The 11,912-nt window shown below is 44.0% G+C and overlaps 1 protein-coding gene across 2 annotated transcripts in view; it reads right to left on the bottom strand.

Annotated features, from left to right (window-relative positions):
* Positions 1-11,912, bottom strand: part of PTGFRN (prostaglandin F2 receptor inhibitor) — an 80,137-nt gene that overhangs the window by 4,539 nt on the left and 63,686 nt on the right. For both annotated transcript variants that reach the window (XM_063624671.1, XM_063624670.1), the window contains exons 7-8: positions 11,581-11,688; positions 808-1,113 (exon numbers count right to left, since the gene is read on the bottom strand). In XM_063624671.1, coding sequence (XP_063480741.1) covers positions 808-1,113; positions 11,581-11,688 — 414 coding nt within the window. The remainder of the gene's footprint in view (positions 1-807; positions 1,114-11,580; positions 11,689-11,912) is intronic.

The following is an 11,912-nucleotide window of genomic DNA, read 5'->3' as shown; positions in this document are numbered from 1 at the left end:
CATCCTCCCATCTTGGGACTCTGTGAAGTACCCACTCTGTGCCAGTGACTCCAGGAGGAGTATTTTTTTTTTTTTTTTTTGAGATGGAGTATCCCACTGTCGCCGGGACTGGAGTGCAATGGTGCGATCTCGGCTCACTGCAACCTCCACCTCCTGGGTTCAAGCAATTCTTCTGCTTCAGCCTCCGAGTAGCTGGGATTACAGGCACCCGCCACCATGCCTGGCTAATTTTTTTTTTCTTTTTTGTATTTTTAGTAGAGACGGGGTTTCACTATGTTGGCCAGGCTGGTCTCGAACTCCTGACCTCATGATCCGCCCGCCTCAGCCTCCCAAAGTGCTGGGGTTACAGGCGTGAGCCACTGTGCCCGGCCATGAGTCTCTCTTCTTTAAGAAGCAAAACCAGTGGTAGTGAGAGTAGCAGGTCCCTAAGCTATAGCCTCCCCTATCGACCTGAGCCCTCTCTCTCAAGGCTGCTCTCTGCCTGTGCCTAGCAGAATCCATGCCAACCCTCGGACACAGTAAAGCGAGTTTCTATAAATTTATGGAAGAGGCAAAGCCTTGAAAATTTTTCTAGTAAGTCTTGAAAATCATTTATCAATGGTGACACCAGCACATAATAGCAAAGCTGGGGAAACTGCAAGGGCTGCTGGTGCTCCTTCTGGGTGCAGGCTCAGGCCAGGTCTAGAAAGAAAGCAGGACGTGCTATGGCACATTCCTCAAAGTGTGGCCACCTGGGTTCTGTCAGCTACAGCCTGGCACAGAAAGAAGACATTCCCAAACACTGAGAAATTTGGGTGACATTCTTACCATCCATCTTCACAGTTATAAAAACGGGCTTGGAGTGGATCTCTGCCTCCTTCTGCCAGGAACCTGTTGGTGACTTCACCCATGGAGTCACGGAACAGTAGTAGTTGCCAAAGTCCTGGTCCTCGGAGCCATGCACTTGCAGCAAGAATTCCAGCACACTCACGCGCTCCAGGCTGAGGTCACTCTTCCAGTCCCTCCGGGAGGTGGTCACGATGCCCTTCCGATCCAGGGAAGACAGGAGCACAGGAGCCTTGTCCAGGCCAAAGGAGTGCACCGCAAACCAGGACACATCAAAGGCCATGTCATCTATGGATTACCAAGCCAAAACCCTGGGGTCAGTGCAATGGGCAGAAGTCATATGTATGGCCACTATCCATGTATGCGGCCCTTACTACATACGGCAAGCACAGCACTACATGCCTTCGGTCTCACTGGATCCTCACAACAGCCCTATGATGAAGGCACTATCATACTTTTATTCTGCCATTATTGCCACACTATATACCTGCTCAAGGTCATGTAGCCAGCAGGTAGCAGAGTGTGCAGCTTAACCCAGGGAGTACAGCTCCAGAGCCCAGCCTCTTAACCACTGCACTGCTGCCACCCAGACTAAGGGGCTACAGGAAGAAGAGTCAGGGCCAAAAACTGTCTCCCACAGAGAACACTGATCCAAAAGCTGGTATGCCAGGACACTGCAGGCTCTGTCTCCCAAAGAAAGCCAGCTCCTTTTGACATTTCAGGCAGAAGAACCCAAGACTGGAAGGACACTAAAGTCGTATGGAACAAAATGTACATAAAATGAATTGCACCAAATTTAGAGTTGTAAACAGTTTAGATTTTATTGTACACTATGGTTTTTCTTTCCTTGCAGAAGTGCTTAAGTTCAAAACAAGAGGAAAAAAACCGTCAAGCTGAGAAAATGGAACACAGTTTAACAGTCCCAGAGAGTAATGCTGAATCGTAAAGTACTCTGCAAAATTAAGGTTCTAACAGCCTCAAATAAATTAATATGGGCATAAGAGAAAGAAGACTTTGGCACAAGTGGTAATTCTCATGTAATGTGAAAACAGAGCACACATCATAAGCCCTTGACCTCTTCCCCTGACTGGTACCAACCATTATCAGCTGTGTCGGCTCTGAGATTCATACAGCAACAAAAGACAACAGCCACAACACTGTTTTGTCTTAAATCCACTTGAGAAAGCGTTTTATATAAATGTCAAATAACACAATTTTTTGCCGAACAAGAGATAACATTTATTCATTTAGTAAAAATACACTAATAGCCTCAAAAAGCACATAAGGCAAATAAATTATTTTCAGATGCTTACATATTAAAAAAGTAAGCAGAACTAAAAGCAAGAATTTCTATGAAATTATCCAAATGATAATTCTTTCTTAGCTCACTCTAAACATGTAATATCTTCTCTTTTTCTCCCATTGACCCACTGTGGCACTTAAGCATAATTTTTTTTTTTTTCGTTCCCAGTGTCTCTCCAAGGAAACCAGCTCCCTGGGGGCAGAGGGAGTGCCATAAACAGCCTCATGCTCTCACAGTGCCAAGGGCAGAGTGGACACCCGCATCACTCTTGTCTTCAGTGAAAACTCTTAACTCAGTGCTGCTGTCACCTGCAGGTGTTGGGTGGTTGCTGAAGGCAAAAAGCCAGACCGGGTTCCCAGACTCTAAGCCCTGATCCGCACTGTGCCTTATGATGTGGAAGCCGGGCTCCAGGGCCAGGCTGCCTGGGCTAGCATCCCCGCACCAGGACTAATGAACCATGTGACCTGGGTGAGTTCCCCAGGTTCACTGAGACTTAGTTTCCTCATCTGCAAAATGAAAATGACAGCACCCAGGGTTAAATTTACCACATTTATTAAAATGCTTAGAACAGCACCTGGAACACAGTAAGTGCTCAATAAAAGTTGGTCACCATGAACATTATCTCCACAGCGCAACACACATGCTGCTACACACAGACCTGCTAAGGGGAAGGGCATTACCAGCTGCAGCAAATGCAGCTGGTGGCCGGTCTGCCCCACCTGGTGGGCTGAGCCTCTGGCCACTGCAGGTGCTGGCTGTTAAAACTCACACACCTGTACCCTCCCCCTCTCCAGAGGCTGGGCTTAGGCTGATGGAAGCCGCCACCTGGAGGTTATGAACTGCTCTCGCTCCTTCGCCACTCAGCCTGTGGACAATGACTGACTAGTGAAGGGACAGAAAAGCCCAGTCCCCTTCCCTCCGGTGGGCCTACTCTGCAGTACACTCATGCTCCAGAACTCCCCGTGGGGAGGTGGACTTGCTCCGAATTCGCACCTCGACTTGCCTTCTTCTCCAGCTCTATCTCAAGTCCCTCCCTCCCTCAGTGTTCTCCTGAGAACACTCCCTCAATCCATCACTCGCATGCTTGTCTGTCTTTGCTTGCGGAGAACCTGACCTAAGATACTGCCTCAGAAGGGCCAAAGTCTGCTGTCCCCACCCCTGCTCAGCACATAGGATCTTGGCCCACAAATCACTTACGCAACGTGTCCTTCACAAAAGAGCATTCCCTCACTGCCCACAGCATGTGTGAGGAAAAACTAAATTACAACTTGTGTTTAATAATTCAGTATCTTCCATCCACACAGTCCAAGAGTGCAAAGTTCTGGAAAATTGTGATCTGAAAGATAACAGCTACCTATAGCTTTTGCAATTAATTACACTGGAGGAAAAGACTTTTATATTAAAGGCACAACTGGTGACCTATTAATTTACTGAGAAAGACCATTTAAAGGATTTATTTTTGTGTGTATCATAAATGAACTTTCAGGGCAAACATGGTATCACATTTTTCCAACTTTTGAAAAGGATTTTCCTCCCTTTTCCCCAGTAGTCTCTTCTACTTTTACCATCACTTTCTCTTCGGAATCCTGCTTTCTGTCCTCAATCTTGCCCATCTCAGGTACAGGAGTGGCTTCTCATTCCTCTTCCCCTGTGAATGGAGCTAACCAACTCCATGGATGTGGGTGGGATTGTTTCTTTTCCTTTTCTAACATCTCCCACAAACTCTCCTTCTGTTTCCTACCTCTAAAGATCAGCCATGTTCAGCTTCCCTACTGGAGCCAATTTTGGTGCAATCAACTAGTCCAGGGGTCAGTAAACTACAGCCTGTAGGCCAAGTCCAGCCCACCACCTGTTTTTGTAAATAAAGTTTCACTGAACATAGCTATGCCCATTTGCTTACATTATTATCTACAGCTTCTTTCACACTACAATGGCAGTGCTGAATAGTTGCCACAAAGGCCACCTGGCCCACAGGGCCAAAATATTTCCCACCCAGGACCTTTACAGAAAATATTTGCTGACCTGAACATTCAACTGGGAGTCCTTCAGGAGACAGACATCCACCTGGATGGTGGCGGCACCCAGGCCTCTGCTTCCAGATGCTAGTGTTACCCAGTCCCCTGCTCAGGGGCTCACTGGATTCACTGCAGGCCACCGCCCTTTGCTTAGAGCTTGCCCCTTCATACAGAATGGAAAGCTGCTTTTAGTTTCTTTCCCAGGGACACACTTCCAGCAGTCTCCACATAGAAACTTGTGACCTCTGTACAATTTGGCCTTTTCAAGGTGCAGATTTCTGCCAGCAGCCATGGCTCTGCTTTGGGTAGTACACAGTGTCGAGGTCACTACCCCACAGATGGGGTGGGGTAGTACACAGTGCCGAGGTCAAAGCATGCAGGAGAAAAGGGAAGCCCATAGGGAATTAGGATCTTCATGAGTTCTTTAGGAAAAGGCAGAGGTGGGTACAGTCCTGCTCAGTAACAGAGATCACCTGAGTGCATTTAATGTTCTTTCAAGTCTTAAGGGTCAAAGAGTGAGAGAGGGACATCAACTGGTCACTAAATGGGGCTAAGCAGAAAAGGAGTAAGACTGATGGGTCCCACAACTCTCAGGCATCCTGTTGGCAATGTAAATGCAAAGAAAAAATTTATAATGATTTCCTAAGAATTCTAACTACAATAGCACCCTCTGGTCACCAGCTACTCCTTTGCTCTGTATGTCTTCATAGCATTAATTGCTGTGATATTATAGAGCACTTTATTTCTTGCCCATGTCCTCATCTAGGTTGCCAAGCTCCATGAGGACAGACTTTGGGCATTTTTTTTTTTATTATTATTATTATACTTTAAGTTCTAGGGTACATGTGCACAACGTGCAGGTTTGTTACATATGTATACATGTGCCATGTTGATGTGCTGCACCCATTAACTCGTCATTTACATTTGGTATATCTCCTAATTCTATCCCTCCCCTCTCCCCCAACCCCACAACAGGCCCCAGTGTGTGATGCTCCCATTCCTGTGTCCAAGTGTTCTCATTGTTCAATTCCCACCTATGAGTGAGAACATGCGGTGTTTGGTTTTTTGTCCTTGTAATAGTTTGCTGAGAATGATGGTTTCCAGCTTCATCCATGTCCCTACAAAGGACATGAAGTCATCCTTTTTTATGGCTGCATAGTATTCCATGGTATGTATGTGCCACATTTTCTTAATCCAGTCTATCACTGATGGACATTTGGGTTGGTTCCAAGTCTTTGCTATTGTGAATAGTGCTGCAATAAATATACATGTGCATGTGTCTTTATAGCAGCATGATTTATAATCCTTTGACCCAGTAATGGGATGGCTGGGTCAAACGGTATTTCTAGTTCTAGATCCTTGAGGAATTGCCACACTGTCTTCCACAATGGTTGAACTAGTTTATAGTCCCACCAGCAGTGTAAAAGTGCTCCTGTTTCTCCACATCCTCTCCAGCACCTGTTGTTTCCTGACTTTTTAATGATCGGCATTCTAACTGGTGTGAGATGGTGCTGCATTGTGGTTTTGATTTGCATTTCTCTGATGACCAGTGATGATGAACATTTTTTCATGTGTCTGTTGGCTGCATAACTTCTTTCGAGAAGTGTCTGTTCATATCCTTTGCCCACTTTTTGATGGGGTTATTTTTTTCTTATAAATTTGTTTGAGTTCTTTGTAGAGTCTGGATATTAGCCCTTTGTCAGATGAGTAGACTGCAAAAATTTTCTCCCATTCTGTAGGTTGCCTGTTCACTCTGATGGTAGTTTCTTTTGCTGTGCACAAGCTCTTGAGTTTAATTAGATCCCATTTGTCAATTTTGGCTTTTGTTGCCATTGCTTTTGGTGTTTTAAACATGAGGTCCTAGCCCCTGCCTATGTCCTGAATGGTATTGCCTAGGTTTTCTTCTAGGGATTTTATGGTTTTAGGCCTAACATTTAAGTCTTTAATCCATCTTGAATTAATTTTTGTATAAGGTGTAAGGAAGGGATCCAGTTTCAGCTTTCTACATATGGCTAGCCAGTTTCCCCAGCACCATTTATTAAATAGGGAATCCTTTCCCCATTTCTTGTTTTTGTCAGGTTTGTCAAAGAACAGATAGTTGTAGACGTGTGGTGTTATTTCTGAGGGCTCTGTTCTGTTCCATTGGTCTATATATCTGTTTTGGTACCAGTACCATGCTGTTTTGGTTACTGTAGCCTTGTAGTATAGCTTGAAGTCAGGCAGCGTGATGCCTCCAGCTTTGTTCTTTTGGCTTAGGATTGACTTGGCAATGCGGGCTCTTTTTTGGTTCCATATGAACTTTAAAGTAATTTTTTCCAATTCTGTGAAGAAAGTCATTGGTAGCTTGATGGGGATGGCATTGAATCTATAAATTACCTTGGGCAGTATGGCCATTTTCATGATATTGATTCTTCTTATCCATGAGCATGGAATGTTCTTCCATTTGTTTGTGTCCTCTTTTATTTTGTTGAGCAGTGGTTTGCAGTTCTCCTTGAAGAGGTCCTTCACATCCCTTGTAAGTTGGATTCCTAGGTATTTTATTCTCTTTGAAGCAATTGTGAATGGGAGTTCACTCATGATTTGGCTCTCTGTTTGTCTGTTATTGGTGTATAAGAATGCTTGTGATTTTTGCACATTGATTTTGTATCCTGAGACTTTGCTGAAGTTGCTTATCAGCTTAAGATTTTGGGCTGAGATGATGGGGTTTTCTAAATATACAATCATGTCATCTGCAAACAGGGACAATTTGACTTCCTCTTTTCCTAATTGAACACCCTTTATTTCTTTCTCCTACCTGATTGCCCTGGCCAGAACTTCCAACACTATGTTGAATAGGAGTGGTGAGAGAGGGTATACCGGTCTTGTGCCAGTTTTCAAAGGGAATGCTTCCAGTTTTTGCCCATTCAGTATGATATTGGCTGTGGGTTTGTCATAAAAAGCTCTTATTATTTTGAGATACATCGCATCAATACCCAATTTATTGAGAGTTTTTAGCATGAAGGACTGTTGAATTTTGTCAAGGCCTTTTCTGCATCTATTGAGATAATCATGTGGTTTTTGTCTTTGGTTCTGTTTATATGCTGGATTACATTTATTGATTTGCGTATGTTGAACCAGCCTTGCATCCCAGGGATGAAGCCCATTTGATCATGGTGGATAAGCTTTTTGATGTGCTGCTGAATTCGGTTTGCCAGTATTTTATTGAGGATTTTTGCATCGATGTTCAGCAGGGATATTGGTCTAAAATTCTCTTTTTTTGTTGTGTCTCTGCCAGGCTTTGGTATCAGGATGATGCTGGCCTCATAAAATGAGTTAGGGAGGAGTCCCTCTTTTTCTATTGACTGGAATAGTTTCAGAAGGAATGGTACCAGCTCCTCCTTGTAACTTGGTAGAATTCGGCTGTGAATCCGTCTGGTCCTGGACTTTTTTTGGTTGGTAGGCTATTAATTATTGCCTCAACTTCAGAGCCATTATTGGTCTATTCAGGGATTCCACTTCTTCCTGGTTTAGTCTTGGGAGGGTGTATGTGTCCAGGAATTTATCCATTTCTTCTAGATTTTCTAGTTTATTTGCATAGAGGTATTTATAGTATTCTCTGATGGTAGTTTGTATTTCTGTGGGATTGGTGGTGATATCCCCTTTATCATTTTTTATTGTGTCTATTTGATTATTCTCTCTTTTCTTCTTTATTAGTCTTGCTAGCGGTCTATCTATTTTGTTGATCTTTTCAAAAAACCAGCTCCTGGATTCACTGATTTTTTTGAAGGTTTTTTTGTGTCTCTATCTCCTTCAGTTCTGCTCTGATCTTAGTTATTTCTTGCCTTCTGCTAGCTTTTGAATTTATTTGCTCTTGCTTCCTAGTTCTTTTAATTGTGACGTTAGGGTGTCAATTTTAGATCTTTCCTGCTTTCTCTTGTGGGCATTTAGTGCTATAAATTTCCCTCTACACACTGCTTTAAATGTGTCCCAGAGATTCTGGTATGTTGTGTCTTTGTTCTCATGGTTTCAAAGAACATCTTTATTTCTGCCTTCATTTCGTTATGTACCCAGTGGTCATTCAGGAGCAGATTGTTCAGTTTCCATGTAGTTGAGCGATTTTGAGTGAGTTTCTTAACCTAAGTTCTAGTTTGATTGCACTGTGGTCTGAGACAGTTTGTTATAATTTCTGTTCTTTTACACTTGCTGAGGAGTGCTTTACTTCCAACTATTTTGGAAGTAAATTTTGGAATAAGTGTGATGTGGTTACTTCCAACTATTTTGCAAGTAAATAGTTGGATGTAGTTACTTCCAACTATTTTGGAAGTAAATTTTGGAATAAGTGTGATGTGGTGCTGAGAAGAATGTATATTCTGTTGATTTGGGGTGGAGAGTTCTGTAGATGTCTATTAGGTCCACTTGGTGCAGAGCTGAGTTCAATTCCTGGATATCCTTGTTAACTTTCTGTCTCATGGATTTGTCTAATGTTGACAGTGGGGTGTTAAAGTCTCCCATTATTATTGTGTGGCATCTAAGTCTCTTTGTAGGTCTCTAAGGACTTGTTTTATGAATCTGGGTGCTCCTGTATTGGGCGCATATATATTTAGGATAGTTAGTTCTTCTTGTTGAATTGATCCCTTTACCATTATGTAATGGCCTTCTTTGTCTCTTCTGATCTTTGTTGGTTTAAAGTCTGTTTTATCAGACTAGGATTGCAACCCCTGCCTTTTTTTGTTTTCCATTTGCTTGGTAGAACTTCCTCCATGCCTTTATTTTGAGCCAATGTGTGTCTCTGCATGCGAGATGGGTCTCCTGAATGTAGCACACTGATGGGTCTTGAGTCTTTATCCAATTTGCCAGTCTGTGTCTTTTAATTGGAGCATTTGGCCCATTTACATTTAAGGTTAATATTGTTATGTGGGAATTTGATCCTGTCATTATGATGTTAGCTGGTTATTTTGTTTGTTAGTTGATGCAGTTTCTTCCTAGCATCGATGGTCTTTACAATTTGGCATGTTTTTGCAGTGGCTGGTACCGGCTGTTCCTTTCCATGTTTAGTGCTTCCTTCAGGAGCTCTTGTAGGGCAGGCCTGGTGGTGACACAATCTCTCAGCATTTGCTTGTCTGTAAAGGATTTCATTTCTCCTTCACTTATGAAGCTTAGTTTGGCTGGATATGAAATTCTGGGTTGAAAATTCTCTTCTTTAAGAATGTTGAATATTGGCTCCAACTCTCTTCTGGCTTGTAGAGTTTCTGCCGAGAGATCCGCTGTTAGTCTGATGGGCTTCCCTTTGTGGGTAACCCAACCTTTCTCTCTGGCTGCCCTTAACATTTTTTCCTTCATTTCAACTTTGGTGAATCTGACAATTTTGTGTCCTGGAGTTGCTCTTCTCAAGGAGTATCTTTGTGGCATTCTCTGTATTTCTTCAGTTTGAATGTTGGCCTGCCTTGCTAGGTTGGGGAAGTTCTCCTGGATAATATCCTGCAGAGTGTTTTCCAACTTGGTTCCATTCTCCCCATCACTTTCAGGTACACCAATCAGACACAGATTTGGTCTTTTCACATAGTCCCATATTTCTTGGAGGCTTTGTTCGTTTCTTTTTACTCTTTTTTCTCTAAACTTCTCTTCTCGCTTCATTTCATTCATTTGATCTTCAATCACTGATACCCTTTCTTCCAGTTGACCAAATCAGCTACTGAAGCTTGTGCATTTGTCAAGTAGTTCTTGTGCCATGGTTTTCAGCTCCATCAGGTAATTTAAGGACTTCTCTACACTGGTTATTCTAGTTAGCCATTCATCTAATCTTTTTTCAAGGTTTTTAGCTTCTTTGCAATGGGTTTGAACTTCCTCCTTTAGCTTGGAGAAGTTTGATCATCTGAAGCCTTCTTCTCTCAACTCGTCAAAGTCATTCTCCGTCCAGCTTTGTTCCATTGCTGGTGAAGAGCTGTGTTCCTCTGTAGGGGGAGAGGCGCTCTGATTTTTAGAATTTTCAGCTTTTCTGCTCTGGTTTCTCCCCATCTTTGTGGTTGTATCTACCTTTGGTCTTTGATGGTGGTGACGCACAGATGGGGTTTTAGTGTGGATGTCCTTTCTGTTCGTTAGTTTTCCTTCTAACAGTCAGGACCCTCAGCTGCAGGTCTGTTGGAGTTTGCTGGAGGGTCCACTCCAGACCCTGTTTGCCTGGGTATCAGCAGTGGAGGCTGCAGAACAGCGAATATTGCTGAACAGCAAATGTTTCTGCCGATCGTTCCTCTGGAAGCTTCATCTCAGAGGGGTACCTGGCCATGTGAGGTGTCAGTCTGCCCCTACTGGGGGATGCCTCCCAGTTAGGCTATTCGGGGGTCAGGGACCCACTTGGGGAGGCAGTCTGTCCGTTTTCAGATCTCAAACTCCATGCTGGGAGAACCACTACTCTCTTCAAAGCTGCCAGACAGGGACATTTAAGTCTGCAGAGGTTTCTGCTGCCTTTTGTTCGGCTATGCCCTGCCCCCAGAGATGGAGCCTACAGAGGCAGGCAGGCCTCCTTGAGCTGCAGTGGGCTCCACCCAGTTCAAGCTTCCCTGCCGCTTTGTTTACCTACTTAAGCCTCAGCAATGGCGGGTGCCCCTCCCCCAGCCTCGCTGCCACCTTGCAGTTTGATATCAGACTGCTGTGCTAGCAATGAGCGAGGCTCTGTGGGTGTGGGACCCTCCGAGCCAGGTGCGGGATATAATCTCCTGGTGTGCCGTTTGCTAAGACCATAGGGAAAGCGCAGTATTAGGGTGGGAGTGACCCAATTTTCCAGGTGCCATCTGTCACAGCTTCCCTTGGCTAGGGAAGGAAATTCCCTAACCCCTGGCGCTTCCCTGGTGAGGCAATGCCTCGCCCTGCTTCAGCTCATGCTTGGTGGGCTGCACCCACTGTCCTGCACCCACTGCCCGACAAGCCCCAGTGAGATGAACCTGGTACCTCAGTTGGAAATGCAGAAATCACCCGTCTTCTGCATCGCTCACGCTGGGAGCTGTAGACTGGAGCTGTTCCTATTCGGCCATCTTGGAACCGCTCCCTGACTTTGGGCATTTTGTTCATTCCTCTATTCCCAGTATCTAGAGCAGCACTTGTATACCAAAGGAACTCAATAAATATCTGAATGAATAAATGAATGAAAGACACAAGAGAAGGAGCTAGACTCTGCCAGTGGGTTTCATATCAGCCTGAAATAGGCCTGGAAGTGACCCAATTGACTGTCTTGACAGCCCAGATTCAAATGTCTGGATGTATTTCCAAATCATCTAGCAGATAGATGCATCCACTCAACATGTATTTATTAAACACTTAATGAGCACAAAGTACTGGGCTAGGCAGTTAGGGGGTAAATAGATAATCCTATTCCTAACCCACATCTGTGTAACACAGTGCGGATGATATGAGAAACATTTACAGAAAGCAACATGGTGAAGGGGTGAGGATGGAGTGAGGTACCTGGATCCAGTGCTGCTCCCTCGACAGTGATGATACAGAACAATTTGATCAGATCTCCCCGAATGACTGATGGTGTGTCTGAATGCACAGAAGCATTAAATATAGGACCTGGAAAAAAAGTAATGCCAGCCTCATTATTCTCTTTCATGCTTTTGTCAAATTCCATTCTTTGCACTTTAAGGGGCATCAAAATGTGGTTCTCTTCTCTGGGAACTGGTCTAGAAACTCACAAAATAGGTGTTCCAAGGTTGCCTCTCTTCTATTCAGAGAGACATGGGCATTAGGCACATCCAAGTGAGCTTCATCTTAAGATTACAACCAAAATAGAACTC

The sequence above is a fragment of the Symphalangus syndactylus genome, chromosome 12 (assembly GCF_028878055.3).
Source record: "Symphalangus syndactylus isolate Jambi chromosome 12, NHGRI_mSymSyn1-v2.1_pri, whole genome shotgun sequence".
Taxonomy (NCBI): domain Eukaryota; kingdom Metazoa; phylum Chordata; class Mammalia; order Primates; family Hylobatidae; genus Symphalangus; species Symphalangus syndactylus.
This window is presented reverse-complemented; position numbering and strand designations above follow the sequence as displayed.